At 49.8% G+C, this 25,994-nt stretch overlaps 1 protein-coding gene across 4 annotated transcripts; it reads left to right on the top strand.

Annotated features, from left to right (window-relative positions):
• Positions 1–219: 219 nt before the first annotated feature.
• SNX33 (sorting nexin 33) lies at positions 220–24,643 on the top strand. Of its 4 annotated transcripts, none has more exons than XM_059656241.1 (5): positions 220–337; positions 768–863; positions 10,560–10,698; positions 11,000–13,466; positions 19,596–24,643. In XM_059656241.1, exons 4-5 carry the CDS (start codon positions 11,999–12,001, stop codon positions 19,847–19,849), a joined length of 1,722 nt encoding a protein of 573 aa, XP_059512224.1. In that variant the 5' UTR covers positions 220–337; positions 768–863; positions 10,560–10,698; positions 11,000–11,998; the 3' UTR covers positions 19,850–24,643. The 4 variants fall into 4 exon arrangements, with proteins under 4 accessions (XP_059512224.1, XP_059512212.1, XP_059512217.1 ...); XM_059656229.1 differs by having other exon boundaries at positions 768–867; XM_059656234.1 differs by lacking the exon at positions 768–863 and having other exon boundaries at positions 237–337.
• Positions 24,644–25,994: the final 1,351 nt, after the last annotated feature.

Genomic DNA, 25,994 nt, shown 5'->3' with positions numbered 1-25,994 from the left:
CCAGCAACTGGGCCAATGAAAAAAAGGCTCACGACCACGTCCCCAATTTCCATTGGTGAGAGTAGGGCCACGCCCCTACAATGTAGCTCGCGTTTCTCTCCCGTCACTCAAGAGGCTGGGGGCGGGGCGGGTGGAGGGAGAGGGCGGGGCGGGTGGGGGGAGAGGGCGGGGCGGGCGAGGGCGGGGCGGGGCGGGTGTGGGGGGGCGGAGCAGGTGGGGGGGCGGGGCAGTGTTAAATTGCTAGGAACCAGTCCTCTGATGCCATAATCGTTTTCTCTCATTAGATGTCTGCCTTTTAGGGACTCCCAAGGGAGTCTCCCCTATAAGAGCTAAACAGGTGAGTTGCGAGGAAGAGGGAAGATGGCATTTGTTTGGTTGGGTATACGTAGTGCTAACTGACCGTTGGGTTCATTCCACTGTGTACTTCCAGGGGTCCTCAAACTTTTTAAACAGGGGGCCAGTTCACTGTCCCTCAGACCGTTGGAGGGCCGGACTATAGTTTAAAAAAAACAACTAGTCGGCTGCTAAGCAACAGGCAGCAGCGGCAAAAACACGAGGCGCGCTGGATAAATGTTTTCGGAGGGCGGTAGTTTGAGGACCCCTGGCAGAGGGCCTCCCGGAGTCTGCTGGCCTGTGGGCTGACCTGGCAGTCCCCACAGATCGCCAGAGCCAGGTTCTTCACCCGGCGGGAGGAACGATTTTTCTGTGCTAAAGGGGCTAGGATGCAGCGAATCTCTAAATACAGATTCTCTGGCCGTTTCCTACAGGGCAGAATCGGGATCTACACGGGAGCCAACTGGAAATCTGCACTGTTGACAGGAGTGCTACTTTGAGAAACTTTTTAAGTTTGAGAAACTTGGATAGTAGGTACAAGCCCGTAGCCTGCAGTATAGACGCAAACGAATTTGCTTGACGGTGGATATGTGGTCACTTAGGCTTGACTTAACGAAGTTAATTCTGTTTCAGCTAGTTATATCTGTAGTTTGCATCTCAGTGTAGCGCTGCCCGACCAACCTCCTCATTTGCGCATGCCTTTGACGCCACCTAGCATCTTCCCCAATCATTTTTTTTTGGTACGCTTTTCATTGTCTTTTAAGGTGTAATATTTGATCTATGAAAAATAATATATGTTTCATATGTAAGTTATAAAGTATAATGAATACTTATAAATCCAACAACCAGTTTAAGAAAATGTCACCTGGACCATTTCATCTACCTACCCTCCCAACCAGAGGTAAAAGTACCTGTTCTCCAGAATCTTTGTTTAAAAGAAAGAAAAATAGTTTTCTCATTATACATGCATCTCTAAATATGCATCCTTCCCACTCAAAGTGTAGCCTGTGCACCAGCAGAGAGGTCGTTGGAAATTCAGAATTTCATGCCCTACACCTGACCTACAGAATCAGAATCTGCATTTAACAAGACCCCCAGGTATTTTGTACATACACAATATTTGAGGAGTGTTGCTTAGAAGAAATCACACCATACGGAGTTTATTATATGTAGCTGTAGTTTTTTTTTTTTTTTAATGTATTTTATTGATTTTTACAGAGAGGAAGGGAGAGGGATAGAGAGTTAGAAACATCAATGAGAGAGAAACATTGATCAGCTGCCTCCCGCACACACCCCACTGGGGATGTGCCCACAACCAAGGTACATGCCCTTGACTGGAATCGAACCTGGGACCCTTGAGTCCGCAGGCCGACACTCCATCCACTGAGCCAAACCAGTTAGGGCTAGTTTTTGGTTTTTATAAATTTTTTTAAAAAATTGATTTTAGAGAGGAAAGGTTTTTTGTTTTTTTTTTTTTGAGGGGCTATTTTTTAGTAGTGCTGCTAGTAACATTCTTGTAGGTCTTATGTTGCACATATGCAGTAACTTCTAGTATGCATCTTGGAGCAAAATTGCTGAGTTTAAAGTATGTGCATGTTCAATCTTATTAGACATTGCCAAATTGGTTTTTTCTTTTTTCTTTATTTAGACTATGAGGGTATGTTTATTAAAACTGGGGACAGTAAAACAAGGAAAGGCTTAGCATAAATGAAGTGACAGGAGAGCCTAGGCTGGGCTGCCTTAGCTCACTGGGAAGTCAGAGAAGGGGGCCTTAAAGATAGGTTCAGGGGGTTAGTCTGGGATGAGCTGTCCTTGTCCATTGCTCCCCTGGTTGCAAGTCTCCTGGGGGCCCTTAGAGTTTAGGAGATGAGTGCCTATGGGTGAAGAAGTGAGGAAAGAAGGGGGGAAGGGATGGCATAGGTGTGCTCCCTATAGGGAGAGTGCACCTATATTGCCAAATTATTTAACAAGAGGGTTGTACCAATTTATATTCCTTTGGTAATGCATGAGAGTTCCCTTTGTTCATTATTTTTTTAAATATTTTTTTATTGATTAAGATATTACATATGTGTCCTTATCCCCACGTTACCCCCTACCCTCACCCCCCACCCCCTGCTCATGCCCTCATCCCCCTGTTGTCTGTGTCCATTGGTTAGGCCTATATGCTTGCATATAAGTCCTTTGGTTGATCTTTCCCCCTTACTGCCACTCTCCCCTACCTTCCCTCCAAGGCCTGACAGTCCAATCAATGTCTCTCCGTCTCTGGATCAGTCCTTGTTCATCAGTATATGTTATTCATTATATTCCACAAATGAGTGAGATCATGTGGTATTTATCCTTCTCTGACTGGCTTATTTCACTTAGCATAATGCTCTCCAGTTCCATCCATGCTGTGGCAAATGGTAAGAGTTCCTTTTTCTTCTTCCTCTTCTTAAAGAATACCTTTCAGCGTTTCATATAATGCTGGTTTGGTGGTGATGAACTCCTTTAGCTTTTTCTTATCTGTGAAGCTCTTTATATGACCTTCAATTCTGAATGATAGCTTTGCTGGATAAAGTAATCTTGGTTGTAGGTTCTTGCTATTCATCACTTTGAATATTTCTTGGCACTCTCTTCTGGCCTGCATAGTTTCTGTTGAGAAATCAGCTGACAGTTGTATGGGTACTCCCTTGTAGGTAACTGACTTTTTTTCTCTTGCTGCTTTTAAGATTCTCTCTTTGTCTTTTGCTCTTGGCATTTTAATTATGATGTGTCTTGGTGTGGTCCTCTTTGGATTCCTTTTGCTTGGGGTTCTCTGCGCTTCCTGGACTTGTAAGTCTATTTCTTTCACCAGGTAGGGGAAGTTTTCTGTCATTATTTCTTCAAATAGGTTTTCAATATCTTGCTCTCTCTCTTCTTCTGGCACCCCTATAATTCTTTTTTTTTTTTAATTAAATCTTCATTGTTCAGATTATTACATTTGTTCCTCTTTTTTTCCCCCCATAACTTCCCTCCTCCCAGTTCCCGCCCCACCCTCCGCCCTCACTCCCCACCCACTGTCCTCATCCATAGGTGCACGACTTTTGTCCAGTCTCTTCCCGAATCTCCCACACCACTTTCCCCCCCAAGAATAGTCAGTCCATTCCCTTTCTATGTCCCTGATTCTATTATAATCACCAGTTCATTCTGTTCATCAGATTATTTATTCACTTGATTCTTAGATTCACTTGTTGATAGATGCATATTTGTTGTTCATAATTTGTATCTTTACCTTTTTCTTCCTCTTCCTCTTCTTAAAGGATACCTTTCAGCATTTCATATAATCCTGGTTTGGTGGTGATGAACTCCTTTAGCTTTTCCTTATCTGTGAAGTTCTTTATCTGACCTTCAATTCTGAATGATAGCTTTGCTGGATAAAGTAATCTTGGTTGTAGGTTCTTGGTATTCATCACTTTGAATATTTCTTGCCATTCCCTTCTGGCCTGCAAAGTTTCTGTTGAGAAATCAGCTGACAGTCGTATGGGTATTCCCTTGTAGGTAACTGGGTTTCTTTCTCTTGCTGCTTTTAAGATTCTCTCTTTGTCTTTTGCTCTTGGCATTTTAATTATGATGTGTCTTGGTGTGGTCCTCTTTGGATTCCTTTTGTTTGGGGTTCTCCGCGCTTCTTGGACCTGTAAGTCCTTTTCTTTCACCAGGTGGGGGAAGTTTTCTGTCATTATTTCTTCAAATAGGTTTTCAATATCTTGGTCTCTCTCATCTTCTGGCACCCCTATAATTCTGATGTTGGTACGCTTGAAGCTGTCTCAGAGGCTCCTTACACTATCCTCGCATTTTTGGATTCTTTTTTCATTTTGCTTTTCCCGTTGGGTGTTTTTTGCTTCCTCGCATTTCAAATCATTGACTTGATTCTTGCGCTCCTCTGGTCTGCTGTCGGGCGTCTGTATAATATTCGTTATTTCAGTCCGTGTATGCTTAATTTCTAGTTGGTTCCCCAATATAACATCGAGGGTCTCATTAGTTTTCTTGTAGATCTCATTAAGTTTATCGGCGGCTTCTAAACAGTTCTTGAGAGACCTTAAAAGTGTGGTTCTGAACTCTATATCTTCCATTGACAATTTTGTCCTGTTTCTTTGTCTCCACATTTTGTTATGCTTCCTTGGTGCACCCCCTAGTGGTCTTTGTTCGCAGTCTTATAGTTAAACCTTGATTGTTGTAGCTAATCCCAGGGAGGGTTTGACCTCCCGGCCAAGTGGCTATGAGAATCAGCTGTGTCAGCAGTGAGAGAACTTCTGTCCTCTAGGGAGGTGCTAATCTAGCCCTTGCCTGAGGCTATCCGGCAAATGCCTCTGTGCAGGGCTTGGGTAGGGCGGGTCGCACAGGATCAACAGGGTGGGCCGGAGAGAGCAGTTATGTCGGCTCTCAGTCCTGTCCCCAGGGGCTCTGCCTCTCTGAGTCCCAGCACCCGCTGCAAAGCTGGGAGAGAAAGCTGCACTCGCTCTGACCGAAGCCAGACAGTCCCGCTTCTCCCTTTTGGGTCTGGGTCCCCAGAGACTCGCCCGGATCTGGAGCTCAGAGTCTGAAACTCCCTCCCGATTGAAAACGACAACCGCACCCTCCGCCGCCAGCCCGCTCCGTGCACTCCGCACCTCAGAATTTGACTTCAGCACTGCGCCTCCTCTGAGTGTCCGTATGCGTTTCTCTTTCCTCCTAGTTGTAGGACTTCCACTCAGCCAGCGTTCCTGTGGTTCTGGGTGATGTCCCTTCCGTCTTTTAGTTTTACTTTTGAAGTAGTTGTTCAAAGCAGCAAACTCCGGCGTTAACCTATGCCGCCATCTTGGTTCTCCTCAAGACTGGCACCCCTATAATTCTGATGTTGGTACGCTTGAAGTTGTCCCAGAGCTCCTTACACTATCTTCATATTTTTGGATTCTTTTTTTCTTTTTGCTTCTTTGGTTGGGTATTTTTTGTTTCTTCTTATTTCAAATCTTTGACTTGATTCTTGAGATCCTCTTGTCTGCTGTTGGGTCTCTGTATATTATTCTTTATTTCAGTCAGTGTATGCTTAATTTCTAGTTGGTCTTTTTTCATATCCTCTAGGGTCTCACTAAATTTATTGGTGGTTTCCATAAAATTCTTGAAAAACCTTATAAACGTGGTTTTGAACTCTATAGCCAGTCGTTTGCTTTCCTCCATTTCTGTCATTTGTGACCTGTTTCTTTGTCTCCGCATTTTTTATGCCTCCCTGTGTTGGTAGAGTGGTTTTGTGTGCTAGGTGTCCTATAGGGCCCAGTGGCTCAGCCTCCCCAGTTACCTCAGGTGGACACTCTTGGTGCACCCCCTTGTGGGCTTTGTGCACAGTCTTGTTGTAGTTAAGCCTTGATTGTTGTAGGTATCACTGGGAGGAATTGACCTCCAGGCCAATTGGCAGTGAGAATCAGCTGTGTCTACAGTGGGAGAATGTTTGTGCTGGAGACACCCTTCTGGGGCAAGACTTGCTTCAGTGGGGCTTTGGCGCTCGCTGAGTCTGCCCCCTGAGTGTGTCCCTTATGGATCTGAGGAGTTGTAATCTGGATGGTCCCACTCTGACCACTGGGTACACCGGCTCTTGGATCTAAGGAGGTGGTAATTTAGTCTCTGCTTGAGGTTACCCAGCAGGAGCTATGGAGAGATCTGCAGATTCCTCTTCTTTGTTTTGGTTTTGGAGGTGCCCAGATGAGGCCCAGCTGTGAAGCAATGCAAGCTGCTGTGGGGCCTTGGGCCTTCTCTTGGAAATTCTGGGTCTGTCTGGCCCAGCTGTAATTTGTTAGGTAATTTTCAGGTTGCAAAGGGCCAGGGCATTCATATGCAAAAGCCTCTGCTGCAGCTTGTGTGGGGCGGGGTCTCAGGGAATCAACAGGGCGGAGCAAGCAGTTATGGCTGATCTTCAGTCCTACCCTATGAGTCCTTGGTCCCCAGAGACTTCCCGGAACTGGAGTTCAGAGCAGTCGGGAGCTTGTGACTCCATCCCGATTCAAAGAGACAGCCGAGTCCTCAGGTACCAGCCCCTTTCCGCGCGTGCTCGAGCCTCCGTACCTTTGCACTTTACTTCCGCAGCTCCTGACTCTCAGTGTGCTTTTCTCTTTCCTTCTAGTTGTAGAATTTCCACTCAGCCAGCCTTCCTGTAGTTCTGGATGATGTCCGTTTTGTCTTTTTGTTGTATTTGTGAAGTTGTTGTAGGAAGCAGCAATTTCGGTGTTTACCTATGCCGCCATCTTGGTTTCTCCCCCCCTTTGTTCATTATTTTTTAAAAAAGCATATTTATGTTTGTCGGTTTTGACAGTATTTTAAAAAATGTTTTTATTGATTTCAGAGAGGAAGGGAGAGGGAGAGATAGAGAGAAACATCAGTGAGAGATAATCATCCATTGGCTACCTCTTGCACTGGGGACTGAGCCAGAAACTGAGGCATGTGCCCTGACCTCGAAAGGAACTGAGACCTCCTGGTTCACAGGCCGATGTTCAACCATTGAGCCACACCAGCTGGGTGTGTTTCATTCTTGATTGTTAGTTTTTCAAAATTTTTGCCAGTTTGGGAAGTGTGTGATGGTATTTCAATGTGATTTTAATTTTAATTTCCCTGATGAATAATAGTTTCATACATGTTCCCTCCTTTTTGTAATGCCTCTTCATGTCTTCTATTTTTCTATTGGATTGTGTGGTAAGTAGAATAATGCTCCACCCACCCCAAAAGATATCCACCCAGAACCTGTGAATGTTACCTTATGTGACAAAGGGGATTTTGCAGACATGACTAAATTACGGATCTTTAAATCATGAGATTATTCTGGATTATCTGGATGGGTCTCCTGTAATCACAAGGGTCCTTATAAGTGAAAGAAGGAGGCAGAAGAGCCTGAAGAGATATGTTGATAGAAGCAGAAGTCTGAATGATATGATTACTGGCTTTGAAGATGAAAGGGAGCCAGGAGCAAAGGAGTATGGTGAGCCTCTAGGAAGCCCGAAAAGGCAAAGAAATAGGTTTTTCTCTAGAGCTTCCAGAAGGAATACTGCCCTGCTGACACCTTGATTTAAGCCCTGTGAGATCCAGTTTGGATTTTTGATCTCCAGTACTGTAAGATAATAAATTTGTGTTAATTTCTTACAATAATGCAGTAAAAAACAAACAAATAACCACTCATATAGATTGCTTGCTTTTTTTCTAATTGATTTGAAGGTACTCTTTATATATTATGGATATTAATCCTTAACCAGTTATATGTAGTACAAATATTTTCTCCCAATTTGCACTTTATCTCCACTTTTTATATTACCCTAGCCTCATTCCCTTCCAACTCTTTTCCCCCCCTTCCAACTCTTGCTCAACATGTCTGCAGCAGGACTCTTGGCTAACTTCCTTTTCCCCAGACAAACATGATAAATATGTAAATTATATATTGTTATCAGGTGGTGTTATGAAACAAAACTCAGCAGGATTTAGGAGGGCTTGGGGTGAGGATGGACTGTAATTTTAAATTTTAAATAGGATATGTTAGGGTAGGTCTTATTGAAGTGATATTTTATAGGGGTTTAGCCTCATATATATTTAAATAAAAAAATTTTAAAATATATTTTTATTGATTTCAGAGAGGAAGGAAGAGGGAGAAGAGATAGAAACATCAATGATGACAGAGAATCATTGATTGGCTGCCTCCTGCAGGCCCCCCACTGGGGATTGAGCCTGAAACCCAGGCATGTGCCCTTGAACGAATCGAACCTGGGACCCTTCAGTCCCCAGGCCAACGCTCTATCCATCGAGCCAAACTGGTTAGGGATAGCCTTATATATATTTAAGGGAAGAGCATTTCAGGAAGAGGAAACAGTCAGTGCAAATCCCTTAAGACAGGAATGTGCCTGGAATGTCTGAAGAGGAGTAACAGCCATCTTGGCTGGAGCAGAGTGGGCTAGGCAGGCAGGAAAGGGAATTCAGATAAAGAAGCTTGTGGTCCTTATAAGAACATTTTATGCTGAGAGAGATAGGGGCACTGCAGGGTTTTGTACAGGATTGACAGCTAATTTGTATTTTAAAAGGATCACCCTGATGCTGTGTTGAGAACAGATTATCTGGAGGCAGAGGTGGAAACAGACTACTAGGAAGCTGTTGCAGTGATCTAGGTGAGAAAGATAATAGCTAGGACCATCAGGGCAGCAGTAACATGCTGATGAAAGAGGAGTCTCATGGTTCTCCTTTGCTGACTCCTTTCCTAAAGGAGGAAAGTTGGATGCCTGGATGGGGAAATGGATGCTGTTTCTGGTGCAGGATTCAGGGTCCCAGCAGGAAAAAGAGACCATACTCCAATTATAATAATGTGAAGAGAATTTAATAAAGGAACTTTTCCCAACAGAATGGACAGAATGTAGGGAAACCACGAAGGTTAGTGGTTTCCAGATACATGTGACCAGAGGCTCTGTAACTCCTAGGCTTGAAGAGAGTCCCTGGAAGGGAGGGAATGGAAGATACAAGTTCTGGAAATGTCTATGAGGCTGAAGTTTTCCATAAGTACCTGGAAATAAGGTTGGCACCTGAACGTTAGAAAAACCCACCCAGAATAGATGTGGGAGTAAAGCAAAGATAGTTGGTCTATAAATGTGTGGGAATTAAAGACCATCAAGGTGGTGGCTAGGGGTCTCTCAAGGGGCTGGTGCAGGATTAGGACTCTAGTTGTATGAACAGAAATCCCAATTGTATTAAATGAGCTAATAAAGGTAAGATGTTTACAACAGTGTCTCTAAGGAAGTAGTTGCTATTGTTAAACCCAGCTTGGAGAGAGGCTTTGTGAACAGAAGAGAGATCACAGAAAAGAGGCATCCCAAAGCAGCTGGGAGAATCATGTATTCAGACTCTGGTCATGGTGATACTGGGAGAAATTGAGTCCTTAGCATCAAGGCTACCCCTGTAGAGGGGGATACGAATTCAAGGTTTCTTCCTTGAGACTTGACATACCATCCCCTTTCTCATTCTAGGGGTTCCAGGTTCACTCTGCTAACCTTCTGGTAACTGCTTCCCAAGGAGCAGCCCAAACTGCTTTATTCAATTGGTGCAAAAATTCAGGTTTCCCTGACAGTTCTATTTCTCTGTGCAAATTAATACCTGGGCTTTTGGGGTTTGTACAAAATACTTTAGTTGGGTCAAATACCACCCCTGCACAGGGAATTGGATCTACTTACTGCACCAATGAATTTGAGTTTTGGAGCTAGAGGCCTGCAAATCACACTCCTCAAAACAGCCAAAGGTGTCCACCTTTAGCAGTATTGCCTTCTGCCAGTTAATCTGCATCAAGTGGGAAGAGTGAGAATGATGGGGAATCCTAGCTAGGGGTAGGCAAGGCTCCAGGGCATAGCCAGGAAGGGGAGTAGGAACTGAGGCCTATGCCTCACAACATCTCCTCTAGGAAGCTTTCCCTGATCCTTGCTCCATCCAGGCTGGGTTCTGTGCACTCCCAAGCACATTTTATGTTACTGGTCACATTGGGCAAAGAGCCTCTGTCTACTTGTCCAGACACACCTGAACCCCTGGAAGGTAAGGACAATATCTCATTCGACTTTGTAGCCAGGGACCTGGTACAGAATAGCTACTTAGTTAATGCTTCCTTCAGTGCACGATTGAATGAATGAAAGAGACAGAGTGGATGAATAAAGGATAAGAGGGTGAACTGTAAGCCTTCTAGGGCAGGAACCTGGAATGACTTGTGCTGTAGGCACAGTGCCTGGCAGTCAGTGTCCAAAGTGGTCTGGATGGGCTGAGCAAGGATCAAATCCTTCTTGCCTCTTCTTGTATGCCTACCCCCGATTACCCCCTCCCTTTGGCTCCTGCCGCTGCCAAAGACTGAACACCCGGTCCCCACCGCTGCATGAAGCAACACGGAACCGGGTGGTGTCTGGGCTTGTTTCTGTCGCTACAAGATTCAGGGTCTTGCTCTTTTTCCATGAAAGAACTTTCCCAAGGCAGGGGTGCCCCTGGCTCTGGCTGAGGTACTAGGATCCGCAGCGCCCAATATCCCAGGCCGCTCCGGCTTCTTCCTGAGGACGCTGCTGGCTCGGGGAGCGGCCGGGGTGGGCGAGGCTCCAGAGAACAGAACAGTCCAGGCCTGCACCGCCGCCCAGTCCCGCTGGGGCAGGGACAGGGACGGAGGGGTGAGGGGGTGGAAGCGAGTTTCTGCGGCACTCCACGCCCCCTTCCTCAATCCCCTTCCTCTGGTACCCTCCTTGCAGCCCCTCAATTTGCAAACGTTTGGGGTTTTCATCCACTGGCGTCACGGAAAAGACAGGAGGGTGACCGGAGTCTAGGAGGCGAGGAGGCGGCGGTGGCTGGCGGGGGAGAGCGAGACGCTCCAGACCCTCGGGGCGAGAGGTAACTCCCATTGAAGGCCGACAGTCCTGGAGGCTCGGGGCCCCCTACTACCTGGGTCGTCTCTTTCCTCTCTCATCCCGATCTCCCTGGAGCTAGTGTGGGCCACTGCCCGAACGAAAGAAGCCAGGAGCTGGCGGGGCGGGAGGGCGGAGTCGGCGTTGGAGCCCTGCGCTTCGCGGAAGTGCCGTAGAATTTGCCTGCTTTCTCTCTCCACTCCCCAACCCGCCACCCCCCCCCCGCCCCCGCCTGTTCCCTCCTTCCCCGCGGACGCCACCTCCCCAATCGCCCCTTTTTTTTGAAGCTGGCTTCTTGCTGGCGGTGTGGAGGGACTGCAAGTGCTGGAGGAGGCGGGCTGGAGGCACGGAGGCCGGCCGGCCGGGCGCCATCTGTTCCCTGGAGCTCACTCTGCAAACTCCTGTTGAGTGTGCGCGCGCGTGCTGGCCGGGCGGGGGTCTGTACGCCGGCGCCGGGCGGCATACCTTCGGACGGGGTCCTCGGATTCTATCGGGTCAGGCTCAGAAACTGCTGAGGAATTAGGCAAACAAAGGGGCCACTCAGCTGGTGGGGCAAAGTCGCCTGAACGCCACTTCGCCCCTCTCACCCGGCGCCCGAGCCGGCTGGAGGTCCCCTGGACCGCCAGGGTCGGCGAGTTGGCGGCCTGTTGTGTAAGCCGCAGTCCTTGTTTTCCCCGGCCTGGCTGGTTGGGAAGCTGGACACATCCACCCTTGGACTCGATTCAGGAAGGAGGCTGCTGCTTTTTCCTTTGGATTTTCTGGATTTTTGTAAACCCAGTGGCCCAGGAGGAGGAGAAGGAGGAAGGAGCAGATCTGGGGAGGAATGTGAGAGAGTCTTCCAAGGCCTGGAGGGGCCAGAAGGAGCTGGGAGCCACAGCTGCCAGGGTCTGGAACCGTGATTTCCGAGTGATTCTCTTTTGTTTTAGAACCTTGTTACAGTGGAAAGTGGAATTTTTGCCCTCTCATTTCTCCAAGTCACTTGACTTTTCTCCTTGGAGTGGAAGGAGAGAGAAACTCCCCTTCAGGGCCTGTCAAGCAAGGGTAGGAAGAAGACTATGGATATGAGGCTCCCCTGCCCCCAGACAGGTGCTGGGAGTTGTGATAGGGAAGTTTTGGGGCCATGGGCACAGCTTTGAAGAGGGGGCTGGACAGCATCTCTGGGTGCTGAGACCTGCATTAGGGGCAGAGACAGCTGCTGGGGCAGGCCTTTGTTTGCTAGTGCGTTCTTGGACATCCTAGTTCTGGGCAGGACCCTTTCCTCATCTTTCTCTACCACTGGCCCAGCCATGGCACTAAAAGGCCGAGCCCTCTATGACTTCCACAGTGAGAACAAAGAGGAAATCAACATCCAGCAGGGTGAGGATTTGGTCATCTTCAGTGAGAACTCATTGGATGGTTGGCTGCAGGGCCAGAACAGCCTTGGTGAGACAGGACTCTTCCCCGCCTCTTATGTGGAGATTATTAGCTCTGGCACCAGCTTCAACCATGCTGACTACTCCAGCGGCTCTGCAGGCTCTCCAGGCACCCAGGTGAGCATGTATGACAGCTCCAGTGTGGCCAACCTTGCGAGTGGTGGGGGCAGTGGCTTCCTCTCAAACCAGGGTAGCTTCGAGGATGATGATGATGATGACTGGGACGACTGGGACGATGGATGCACAGTGGTTGAAGAACCACGGGCTGGTGGGATGGGCACCAATGGGTACTCCCCACTCAACCTCTCCTACCCTGGTGCCTACCCCAGCCAGCACATGGCCTTCCGACCCAAGCCACTCCTGGAGCGGCAGGACAGTCTGGCATCTGCTAAGCGAGGCAGTGTGGTGGGGCGCAACCTCAACCGTTTCTCATGCTTTGTGCGCTCTGGAGTGGAGGCCTTCATCCTGGGTGATGTGCCCATTATGGCCAAGATTGCTGAGACATACTCCATTGAAATGGGCCCTCGTGGCCCTCAGTGGAAGGCCAACCCCCACCCATTTGCCTGCTCTGTGGAAGATCCCACCAAACAGACCAAATTCAAGGGCATCAAAAGTTATATCTCCTACAAGCTCACACCCACGCATGCTGGCTCCCCTGTCTACCGGCGGTACAAGCACTTTGACTGGCTCTATAACCGCCTGCTTCACAAATTCACTGTCATCTCTGTGCCCCACCTGCCAGAGAAGCAGGCCACAGGTCGCTTTGAGGAGGATTTTATTGAGAAGCGGAAGCGGCGGCTCATCCTCTGGATGGACCACATGACCAGCCACCCTGTGCTGTCCCAATATGAGGGTTTCCAGCATTTCCTCAGCTGCTTGGATGACAAGCAGTGGAAGATGGGCAAACGCCGGGCAGAGAAGGATGAGATGGTTGGTGCCAGCTTCCTCCTCACCTTCCAGATCCCCACGGAGCACCAAGACCTGCAGGACGTGGAGGACCGTGTGGACACTTTCAAGGCCTTCAGCAAGAAGATGGATGACAGTGTCCTGCAGCTCAGCACTGTAGCATTGGAGCTGGTACGTAAGCATGTGGGAGGCTTCCGCAAAGAATTCCAGAAGCTAGGCAATGCCTTCCAGGCCATCAGTCATGCTTTTCAGATGGACCCCCCCTTTAGTTCCGAGGCTCTCAACAGTGCCATTTCTCACACGGGCCGTACTTATGAAACTGTTGGTGAGATGTTTGCTGAGCAGCCCAAGAATGACCTCTTCCAAATGCTCGACATGCTGTCTCTCTACCAGGGTTTGCTCTCCAACTTTCCTGACATCATTCACCTGCAGAAAGGTAAGAGCCAGTACAGCACGACTGGAGAGCCTTACTGAATCTGTACTCTGCTGGATGTGGGGATGTGAGCATGGCCTACACAGAATGGAACAGCTCATCTAGTCTTTCTGTCTCTGTCTTGTTCATTCATTCAACAAGTGTGTTGGGCACCTACTGTGTGGCAGATGCTATTCTAGGTGTAGTGATATTATTGTGAATAGGTTTGTCCCTATCCTTATGAGGCTCACTGTTTACCTTCTTGTTGTCTTTTCTTTGTTCATTTTTGTTGTTGTTTCTGTCTCATTTTCTCATTTACGCATTATACACTGAGCCCTTGAAAGTATCAGGCTGGGTTCTGGGAACACGGAGATGACCAGGGCCTAGGCCCTGCCCTTGAGGAGCCCACACGGATACAGACTCAGATAATAAGCACAGTGTGGCCTGTCTTCCCACTGCCTCATAAGCTCACCTCCTTCAGAACCTGTTCTCACCACTGCATATCCTTTCTGTGAGCTCCTATCTGGGTAGGGAGGGTTGTTGTCCCCATTCTGCAGATATAGAAGGTGGTGTCCATAGAAGAGTGGTTGCACAGGGAGTCCATGGTACAGCTGAGACTGTCCCTTCCTCCTGTGACTCCCTAAGCACACATTCATATTGGCCACTTCCCAAACCTGGCTGTGTGTTCATTTCTCACAGTCCCTCTGTGGTGGAGGAACAGGATGGGCCCTTCTCTGTTACTGTGGGGCTGTCAAGGAACTGGCAGGGAAGTGACTCATCTCTGGTCACCCAGGGGCACCTGGGCTGGGCTAGGGAGGAACCAGGGGCACATGGCCCATCTAACTACCCCTTCCTGAGCCTGGCTGTCTTCTTGCCTGAGCAGTGAATCCTGATCTGACCTATCTGGTAACTGAGTCCTGGAGACAACAGGCAGGGCAGACGTCAGGAGAGAGGTGTGGTCCTCCCTGGGGCTGCTTGGTAACTCAGGAAGAACATCTCTAGGGCATCTGTAGGGTGGGTCTGGCTCCTTGGCCCCTAGGCCTGAGGTCAGGCCTGGCTAGGTTGCGAGTTTTCCTCTGGGTGGGGTCAGGAGTTAGGCCTCTGGATTGAGCCTGGGGTCAGCAAATGCCACCCCCTACCTCAGTACCCAGGAGAGTCTGGTGTAAACCAGCCCTGCTCTCCTTTAACAGGAGGTTGACTTCTAGAACTTATGTAGCTCTCAGCTTCCTTTCTCCCTTCACTTTCTTTTCTGTTCTTTGTCCTTTTCTCTCATCTCCCCATTCTTCTCCTCCTCCTTCCCTCTTCTTTCAGCTTCAGGAGACACAAGGCCTAAGCTCTAGTCTTGGCTCTTCCCCCAATTTGCTGTGTATCCCTGAAAAGTGCCTTCCTGTCTCTGGGGTCTTAGTTTTCTGATCTATAAAACAAGCGAGGGTGAAGCTCTTAGGCCTTCAAGGTGGGGGAGGGAGACTTAGGGGAGGGTCTGGTTGAGGACAGAGTGATGCCTCAGATCTGGCTTTGAGCTCTGGAGCAGGGATAGGGCAGGGAGGTGGCCTGGCTGGCTGGTGGCCCTGGTTTGGAATGGAGCCACACCCCCACTGCTGCTTTAGGGCCTGGGAAAGCTGGTTCAACCAGTTCCTTGGATGGCGTGTTCCTACTGGGCAGCAGCGTGGGTAGCAGGAGGGGGAAGCAGTGTCACAGTGATTAAACAGCTGTGCAAACCCCCCCCCCCCCCCCCCCCCCGTGGTGGCTGGGGACCTTCACCCAGGGCAGAGCTGAGGGCAGGAAAGCAGCCCTATACCCAGGGCTCCCAGGTACACACTTAAGTAGAAGGGAGTAGAAGCCAGACTGGCCTTTCTGACCCAGGGGCTGGGAGACAGAGCTGAGAGAGGCCATTTCTGACTTTCCTCTTGCCACTTGAGGTGTTTCTAAGAGTCAGGGACCAACAGTCCTCTGGGGTGATGTATTCAAGCTTAGGCAGAGGCCAGCCCACCTCCCCTTACCTGGAGGACATTCTCCCCAATAATCAAAGCCCTTTTGGGCTTATTCTTCCTCCTTCTGGACTCTGCACTGCCATTCCTAGGCCTGTGTTCCGGTGAGTTACGGAGGAGGCTTGTAATCTGGCTGAGACAGAATTGGGCCGGCTTTGGGGGCCCATAGCCATGCTGGCCCTGCAAGTAGAGCCTTTTCTCAGAGGAAGGAGGAGGAAAATTGGGTCCCCCAGGATTCTGTCCAGCTTGCTGGGTATCTGCAAGATGGTGAGCGTGTGGGAGAGGTCATGGAAGGAAGGAAGTGGGAGTCCTAGATGGGATCAGGAGACCAGGATTTGGATAGACATTGTCTCTAAGGTGACCTTAAGAGAGTTTTCTCCCCTCAGTGTTTACCTTAGTAAAATAGGAGATGGAGTCTGATTGGCACTGAGATGAGGCTCACCAGCCTGTCTGCACACTGGCCCAGCTCCTGGCAGTCTTGGGGGTAATTGTCCCAGAGTAACTATTATTAGGGCCTGGGACAGCAAGGGGAGACAGTGACTGCCCCTACCTAAGACTCATCACACCCAAGCCAGGAGGTTGGTATGACCCCTTCCATTTTACAGACGAGGTGCAGTGAGGTGGGATGGTGAGCAGAGCAGGAATTGGAGCCCAGGTGTGTCTGACTCCACAGCCCAGGCAGTGTCCACTGTGCCTGATGAATGGGGGAAGGAGCTCCCTCAGGAATGGCTATTTGGAGTAGATAAGTTAGGAGGGGAAGGGAAAGGGAGGGAGGCTTGGATGCTGGAGTGCTAAGTTAGATGCAATCCTCCGTGGACTGGAGGCAGGCCCAGGACCAAAGCATGCATGGAGGGGCCAAGGAGCTCCTAGATTGGCCAAGGCAAAGTGATTCTTGCAAGCCAGGCACCTGCCTGAGGACAGGTGGGGCCTCTGTTCTGGGCTGTTGTCTAACCCTCCCTCTGCCACCCCTCCTAGGCTTCCGTAAACAAAGAGAATCCTTGCATGAGCCACCACCAGCTGGTTCTTGCTGTGACTAAAAAACAGTTTGCAGACAAGTGCACATAGCATCTTGAGCTCTTATTTGGCCAGGTGCTGTCCTAAGTACTTTATACATATTAGTTCAATCAAACCTCAATTACACTAGAGCAGTGGTTCTCAACCTTCCTAATGCTGCGACCCTTTAATACAGTTCCTCATGTTGTGGTGATCCCCAATCATAAAATTATTTTCATTGTTACGTCATAACTGTAATTTTGCTACTGTTATGAATCGTAATGTAAATATCTGTTATGCAGGATGTATTTAGGCGACGCTTGTGAAAGGGTCATTTGACTCCCAAACGGGTCATGACCCACAGGTTGAGAACCGCTGCACTAGAGGGTAAGTATTCTTATTTCATTTCACAGATGTGGAAACTAAAGCATTATCTTGCTATGAGCAGTTGTCAGTAGCATCATATCTAGTCCAACCTGTACCCTTTGATGTGGGGAAACCTGTAGACCAGGCAAGAGCAGTAGCTTGCTGGAGGTGACACAGTTGGGACCAGGACTCAGACCTCCTGCCTCCAACCTGGTGCAGGTGGTTACAACCTCCAAGAAGTGGGGATAAGACTGATTAAGGAGGGAGCTTAGGGACTATGCCTGGGACCATGGAGCTCCGAAACTCCGACCCTCCTTTTCCTATTTCTGAGACCCAACTTACAGGACAACTGCCAGGGCAGGAGGCTCCCCTGGGTCTTCAGCTCTCAGGTTGACACCAAAGTAGAATGTAGAGGGGGGATGCTGGACAGGCCTGAGTCCTGACTCCCTGCTAGTTTCTGGGGCACTTTAGTGTTAGCTGGTCCAGGCCCCAGACCTGAGTCACAGGGTGGAGAGGTGACAGAGAGTGGGTGGGGCCTCCACCTCCCTCTTACCCTCATAGCCTTTGTCCCTATCCTTGGCTCCTTGCCTGTCTGTCTTTGGATACCTAGCAATTGCAATAGATTAATTTCTATTATTTGGGCCTCAATCTCCTCATCAACAAAGGGGGCCTTTCCTTCCTCCAAGGCTATGGGCAAGAAGTGCCCTCTCGAGTACAGGCCCACACCCACTGTACCTGGACTTTCTCAGGCAGGTGGAATCCAGGCTGGTTAGTGTCTCCTCTTCCAGTAGGTTCCTTTTGCTGAAGCTTAACTCCAGTTTCTTTGTCCTGTTGTTTTTTACCTGTTTAGTCCTTCCTTATTTCTTGGAACCTTCTCAAATTCCTGAGTCCATTGTCTGAGGGTCCCACACAAATGCCTGGGTGACCTGGCATGGGCTCCCTGCATGAAAAGTCATGTGTATGGAGGGATGTCTCTGGGCCAGGCATCCCCTATGTGAGGGGCAGGAAGGAGGTGGGAGCCCCTAGGGTAAGTCTCTTCCCTTCATGGCCTCAGTTTCCTCTGTAGAGCAGTGGTATGGAAGGTGGGCAGGCAGCTGGCCTCTAGGGCCTCTCCTGCTCTGAAGTCTTTTATTGGGTCTTAGAGTGATCCTGCTTCTCCTGCCCAGGCCTGAGCAGTTGGGATGGAGCAGGAATGTGGCCAAAGGACTGAGTGGGCTGGGATCTGGTGACTTCAGAGTTATTTTGAATGCGGTGTGAGCAGCGTTGGAGACTGTTCAAACTTGAGTGTATCTGCCCCAAATGCCAATGTTAGCACTTGTTTACTAATGTGGTGCTGCCAGTTCTAAAGGCCCCCAGAGTTATTTCCAGGATATAGAGCCCTGGGATTGGCATATAGTAATGCTCAATAAATGCATCTTGAATGCATCGAACAATTTGTAAAAATAACACATTTTGAAGGCTCCTGAGAAGCCTCCTTAAAGAAGAAATGGGAAGTATGGATAATGAGCATGTTATTTGTATGCAGTGGATCCTTTTGAAATACTTGATGGTGTGCTGTCCACTGTGCCAACCCTTCTCATCTCATTCTTCTTTGCACAGTGGATTCCCTACAGCTCTGAGGGAGTAAGTGCCAGGCCCTGACAAACTGCCTCCCCCTCTCAGCAACTGCACCCTCATTGGCTTTAATGCAGAATTAGTCAAGTACCTGTTAATTCAGAACTGGAATCCATTCACCAGTTGCTCTGTTGATTCATTCAGATTCTTCCAAATTGGGTCACCTGCCCAGGTTCATCTTCTGCCCTCCATCTGTCACCTGGTTATTACAATGGCCTCCTCTAGTCCCCTGGGAGCTTGAGTGAGGAGGGGCCAGGATCTGTTTGTGGGAGAGACACACACAAAGGAAAACTACAGGTGGCCTTCGAGGCTCTGTTTTAGAATAAGCAGTGTGATGGGGTTGGGAAGCATTGTTCCTGGGAACACTGAGGGAGGCTCCTGGTATACCTGATGGGAGGCTTTGAATTATTCTTAGGGATCCAGGGGGCAGAGAGATGAAGTTAGGAAAGAGCAGGGTGTGTCTGATGAACATGGGGTCAGTGTGAAATGGGTACAGGGACCAGCTTTTAGAGAGCCTTATGAATGGATGTGGACCTTGATCTGCAGACAGAGGGGAGCCAGGGAAAGCTTGGAACTCTGGGTGCCCAGCTTGGCTGCTCTTCAGGTGCTATGGAGAATCTCTCTGGGACTGAGGTGGGGAGGTTCTTGGAGGCCTGTTGTAGTTGTCCAGTGAGGGACAGGTTGAACATGTATCAGTGGATATGTATCAGGATCTGCTGTGTGCTAGGCTTTGTTCTGGGTGCTAGACATGTTGAGCTCACATCCCATAGGGGGGCAGTCAGAGAAACTACAGGGTGGTGAGAGCTGTGGGAGAGGGAAACCTAGGGCACCTGAGAACATTGGGAGGCACCTAATGCAGTAGGGTTACAGGGGAGGCTTTCTGGAGGAGGTAATGTCTGAGCTGAATTAGGATTATCCAATTTCTGGAATGTAGCTAGCAGAGCAGTGACTGCTTGGGTGTGGGTTGTTGGTGCCATAGGTTTGGAGGGAAGATGGTGCATCTGTTTAGGTGAGGGTTGGGACATTCTGGTGGGACACCCAGTTGGACCAGGAGTCTGGAGTCCGGGAGCAAGGCCTGAGTCGAATTGATGAGGTCACTGTCTGCCCTTGAGGGTACTAACAGAGGGTTTAGGGAACAAATTGGGGACATCAGAGCCCTAACATCCCTTGTCTTCTGCTCTGCCTATGCCAGGCGCTTTTGCCAAGGTAAAGGAGAGCCAACGCATGAGTGACGAGGGCCGCATGGCGCAGGATGAAGCAGATGGCATTCGCAGGCGCTGCCGCGTGGTGGGCTTCGCCCTGCAGGCTGAGATGAACCACTTCCACCAGCGCCGTGAGCTCGACTTTAAGCACATGATGCAGAGTTACCTGCGCCAGCAGATCCTCTTCTACCAGCGGGTAGGCCAGCAGCTGGAGAAGACGCTGCGCATGTACGACAACCTCTGACCTTGAGTACCTGGCCCCACCCCACCTTCAGCCTGGTCACTGCAGTATACTCTGGTTTCCATACCTCCTGCACCAGCAGCAGCTGGGGGTGGGCTGTGGAAGAGTCATTGGTACCCCTGGGGAAGTTCTCCATCCCTTAGAGGTGGGCACAGCAGGGGTGAGAATGGGACCAGGAACCCTCCAGGCTGAGGCCTGGGCTGCTGGTCAGTCACTTGAGGCTAGGCCAGAGTCTTAGCCAACTGCAGAGCCTCTAGCCCTTGTGCATCTGGCCACCATACCCTCACTCTGGGGCCTACTGTGGTCCCGGGGTCATATGTTGAACACCCAGGGCTGTGACACACCTGCCATCAGGGTGTCCCCAGTCAAGGTGGGAATCAGACACAGAAACAGATTTGTGGGGCGGGGGGACAGGTAACACAGAATGACCCATGGTAAATAAGGGGCTCCTGGAAGCTCACAGAGGGGTCCACTCATTCTGCAGGTCAGGGAAGACTCCACAGTGTAGGTGATATTCGAGTGGTGTCTTGAAGAATGACAAGGACCTGCCAGATAGTAAGTGAGGACAGTAGATGGGGAGGACATTTGGAAGAGAGGAACAGCATGGGCAAAGGTATGGAGGCATGAAAACACCCTTCATCTCTCCCTCACCTTTCCCAAGCAAGTTTGCTACTTTACTTTGATGGGGAGGAATCTTCCTTGTTCCTTTGTCCCTGTCCCCGCCCGTGCCCCACCCCTGCCCCCTGCAGGAGAGCCTGCAGGCCAATACCCTCCTGACTCCCTTTTACCTGCTAAGCCCTTAACACCCTTTGGTTAGGGGACCACACAGCATCTTTTCCCTGGACTCAAGATGTTAAGACAAGTCATGAACCCCAGGGCCCTGGTGTTATCTTCCTGGAGGGCACACCCAAAAGGTACCAGATATTTGAGTGCACTACAATAGCTCCTCACACTCCAGCAGGCTCAGACCCCCAGGTTTTTAGGGTCCTTGATCCTATGAATCCTTGAATTCTTCCTGGTGCACAGTGGGAAACCCAGGGGGAAAAATAGGTTGATTGACCCTGGGTCCACCTACCGATGGCCAGTCTCACTGTGATGCCTGCCTGGATTCTGGCCATTTGCACTGTCTCCCACTCATGTTTATGTCCTCAAGGGAGCTATTCCTTCCCCAGGCCAGGAGGTGGTCCAGCAGCGAGTTGGGTGGAACTGACAGGTGCCACTGCTAGCCCCCTCCAGGAGGTCATGGCCATTCCTGGCGGCTGCTGCTTGAATATTTTTTCTTGATAAACTTTTTTACAATTAAGACAACAAAAACATGACTTTTAAATTTAGATCTCAGAGGGGATGAGGGTGCGGGAAGGATAAAACCCTGATTGTCCCTGAGGTTATGATAGGCACAAAATTTACCCCAGAACCTCAATAGTTGGGGAGAAGACTGTGCTGGTGGGAGGTGCTACCTGGGGATCTGGCCAAGAACACCTCTAGATAGTTTCACACCCTTCATCTCACAAATGGTAAAGTCCTGCCAGGGATTTGGCTGTGCTGCTCTGATCTAGGGCTGAGGGTTGCATGAAAAAGGGATAGGAGACCATGTTTCAGGACTGTCTAATCAATGGGGTTCCTCTCCCCAGGGAGGCCCCAGCCCAGGGGAAGGAGGTGGAGCTCAGAAACTGCGTCCTCTCCTAGGCAGTTTTGGGTACCCAGCCATGCGGTGGCTTCCTTGTTGGAAACTGAGGAGGACTCCTCAGCCCTGCCATTTGGGGTGCCCCAGGCAGGATGAACAGGAATCTTCACACATGGAACAGAGGAGTGTGGTGAAAGCATGGTGTTCTTTTCAGGGCAACGTGGACTCGGTATAGGGAGAAGTGCCTGGGCCCAGACATCAGGGGAGGCTTTGGCCAGGCCAGGGGCCTGGGGGCTCCGGGCAGTGAGATAAGAAAAGGGATGGCAAATGCACTGGGGGAGAGGACAGCAAGGGCTCCCCATTCAGGGTAGAATGTCCTCAGAGGAAATTCTGGAGTGGCCCCTTGACCCTGAGTCAAAATTAGGTGAGATTTGGGACTTTCTGTGGAATTTCCCCCTCCCTCCTCCCTGCTCTCCTTCCTTCATATCCAGTCCCTCTGAGGACCTTCTCCCCCTTAATCTTTTCTCAGCTTTGACCTCCAAGTAGCCTTCTGCAGAGAGCAATCTGACCACAGCAAGGGGGCTGTGGGAGTGGGGAGGGTTTGGGGGCAACTTCTTGAGGTCAGTCTGAGTAGAGTGGGAATGCTCCTCTTAGCCCACAGTGCCTGGAAAGTCCCCATGCATGCTTCCTGCCCTGGGACTGCCCTCTGTCCCTTTCTAGAAAGGGGACCATCTTCCATACCTCCCATCCTCAGGGTGAGGGAGTTGGCCTGATACCAGGTCAGCTTGCACCTAGGAGAAGAACCAGAATGTGAAGTGTTGGGACAGGCTAGGCCTACTGAGGTCAGTAGGCTGAGATAGTATGTGTGTGGTGGGGACTGAGAATAGCCCCTCTCCCTGTTTTTTTTTTTTTTTTTCTGTCTGTGTGTGGGATAGGGTGTTGGGGGAATTTGAGATCTGTTGGGGCTGGCCAGAGCCCCTTTCTGCAGGGGACTGGGGGAATAGTGTGGGGGAATATCCTGGTGGCTGGCCTCAGTCACAAGCCAGGCACTTGTTCTAAACTAAGCTGGGCCGAGCTGCCTCCAGTTCCCTCCCTCATTTTTGTCTGAGGGGGGTGGAAAACAAGGCTTCTCTTTCTGCCCTGGGCAACTACCAGGACCTGAGGGGACCTGAGGGGACTCCTGATACCCAATCTTGGCCCAACTCAGCAAAGGAGTCTGTTTTGTGGCCACATGTAGGGTGTTGGGGATGGAGGTGGTTCTCAGATCCTGCATCCTGTTGCCTCCTGGACACAGGAGGACTGTGAACCACTGTGCCACGGCTGAAACAGAGCCAGGCCTGGGGAAGACAGGTGTTCTAGGCCCAGTTCACCATCACACCTCCCATCCTGTGGCACAGCCACACAGTCATCCATACATTCACATTGTCCCAGACACTGTTGCCCAACCTAAAGTAGACATAGCCACACACAGCCACACAACTTACCCACAGGCACATAAACCACTCTTGGCCACATACACATATATGCATGGTCATGTGCTCTCACAATTGCACTCCTATCCACAGTGTCACATACTGTCACACATTCACAGCCATGTCCACACTTGGCGATGTCTATACATGTCATCTGTTCACTACGTCAGTCTCAGCTACGGCATCACTCTCAGCCACACCACAGTCTTATGCACACAGTCATACCCTTACACAGTGATACACGCAAACTGCCACAAAGTCACATGTGAACATAGCAAAGGTGTCCCACATGTACCACCTTCTGGGGCAGTGTGCGTGAATCACCTCCAGCCATCTGTGATTATCCATCACTCGACACCACCATATTAGTTCTTCATTGCACAGACAAGGAACTTGAGGTCCAGTGAGGGGTGGCAGCTGGCTGCATCACCCAGTGTGCCAGGGGATGCTTCGGGCCAGAAATCAACTCCTGGTAGGCTCTGTGGCCTGGCCTTGTGCACCCATGGGCCAGTATCTAAGTTTAGGCTGCCTCTGAAGGCCCCTGGCTGAAGCCACCAAACAAAGCTCCAGGAATCTTACCATCTCTTGAGCTAAAGCTGAGGATGCTGCATCCGCAAGAGCCAGGATGCAGTGGGCAGAGCCCAGGTCTTGGGCTAGAAGAACATTCTTGCACCATCTCCCTAAGCATGTGAGGATTGGGTCCACCCTGCCTTTCTGCTGCTGACTCAGACCTCCAGCAGTCAAGCCTTTTGGGCTCCCTGCTACCCTTCCCCAAACCTGCTTTCCCACCAATTCGGCTGTGGTACCTCTCTCCACTGGCCAGGGCAGAAAGAGTCAGTGAGCCTGGCAAAAGACCATGGAGAACAATAAAAATTCACCTCCCCAGACAGAGCTCAGAAAGGGCAAGTATGAAATGACTCTGGGATTCAACATAGCTTAACACAAACATTTTTTCCTTGAGTTTTGTTTTGTTAGTCAAAGCCCAGTGCAGTCCAGTCTGTTTAAAAAACTGTCTCACACAGCTGTGACCTCCTTGTTCCATACATCAGCCTCACTAGGCGTCATTATTCCATTTCATGGACGAGACTCAGACTTGGCCAGTGGGAGAATAGGGTCTGCCTATGATCACACGGTGAGTCTGAGGCCTCTGGACTCAAACCCAGCTCTCTGGATCCATTCCTCAAAGTCACATGAATTAACTTATTTAGGTTAGAAGGAAGAGGGGGTGGCAGATTTCCACTTCAGAGGTGATAAAGAATGGAGTCTGGTGAACCCAGCTGCTGAAATGTGAAGGGGCTTAAGGGAGGTGGATCCCATCAGCCCCCAGGGATGAAGAGGCTGACCCAGGGACTCCATTACAGATGAATGTGTGAGGAGCATTCCTACATTTTTCTATAACTGACTTGTATTCCTCTCTTGCTTTTTCATTCCCCTACATGGTTGAAATTTAATTTCAAATCAATATGGGGACCCTTTCTTTTCTGAGGGATGCATCTACGTTTTGTGGGTGGCACATTTGAAGACCATAGGCAGGCCCCTGGCACTTGGAATTTTAGGGGCTGAATCCCACACCCTGTCACACAAGAAATTTTGCTGGCATTCCACATTAAAGTCATTAATATATACCAATTTGAGTTAGGTTCATTACTACTTAACAATGTATTGTCTTATAGATATTTAATTAAACTTTATTAATTTTGATTTTTGTCTTTTTTCTTTCGTTTGCCTTTTTTCTGGTCATCTTCCCCTACTGCCTGCCTTCCCAACCCTTGTTTCTTTGATCCGCATCCTGAGGCCTCTGGGTCTGGCCCTTTCTCTGATTTGACACTCAGGGTTCCCTCAATTGCCCATGTACCTTGTGGCCCACAAGGAACCTCAAGGGGGTGGCAGTGTCCCTTCTGTGACCTGTGCCCCTTTGTGGGGCTGTGGTCATCAATCCATAGCTCCCACCTCACGCTCAAGCACAAGGAGTTCTGGAAGCTGCTTAGAGACACTGCAACCCTCTGTTATCTGAGGTCTGGGGCTTCTATTGTCTCCCAGTGCAAGCAGCACCACGATGGACAGTGGGTGGTCAGTATTTCATAATCACCCTATGTGTCCATTTATAACAGGAGTTTCATATGGTTTCAGGAGGGTTACATGAACAAAATTGGTCATCTGGACAGTGCCTGCACATTGCAAGTGCTCAGTAAGGAGCCATAGGGATTGTCAGCCTCTGCGCAGAAACTTAGAGCAGCTCTTGAGTCAAGACTATGTGTGCTTCATTTCATAGGTGAGAAAACTGACTGGGTGAGTCCTTCAAGGCCACATACTGGGTGGATGGCAGGGCTGGGCCTGGCACCAGGCTCCCAACCACTCCTAGACCTTGAGCCTTGCTGCATGTTGCCACCCTGTTTCCTTGGGAGCAGACTCTTTGGGGCTTCCTGGCTGCCATGGTATTTGTCAGTCCAGGGCAGGAGGTGTCCTCGCTGTTACATATTCCATTGCACACAGGATAGCATGGCCCAACACTTACGATGCAAGCTCACACTTCAGGACTCCCTCAGTGGACCTCCTGGGGGACCTCAGGCAAGGTCACCACTCAGTCTCAGTTTCCCCCAACATCGCTCGAGTGATGGTTATCACAGTTAGGGCCTGAGATCACAAGTGTGGGTATTGCCACTGTCCCAGGTGTGCTTTGTCCTTAAGCCATAGATGCCAGTAAGGCAGAGGTGGGCCTGAGTGCACAACAGCTACCATTGTGTAGCTACTATGTACTGTGGCATTGGGCTAAGGGTCTCCCATGAATTATTGCCCACAAGTCTGGAAGGTGAGAACTATTGCCAACCTTTTCTAGCAGAGGCATTGAGTCACCTGTGTGTGGTTGGTTATGGAGCTATTCAATGGTGGATGGGGCTGAGGGCTGCCTGAGCATAAAGCACTGCCCTTTCCATTGCACCAGGCTGCCTGTCCATGGCTGGCAGGCTGGATGGGGGAAGGAGATAACCTGGGGGGTGGTTGGGAGAGAGGGCAGCCATCCTGTAGAGTGAATGCAGGAGTGCTGGGAATAGGG

This window comes from Myotis daubentonii, chromosome 1 (assembly GCF_963259705.1).
Source record: "Myotis daubentonii chromosome 1, mMyoDau2.1, whole genome shotgun sequence".
Lineage (NCBI taxonomy): Eukaryota > Metazoa > Chordata > Mammalia > Chiroptera > Vespertilionidae > Myotis > Myotis daubentonii.
The sequence above is the reverse complement of the archived record's forward strand: the minus strand, read 5'-3'. Positions and strand labels throughout refer to the sequence as shown.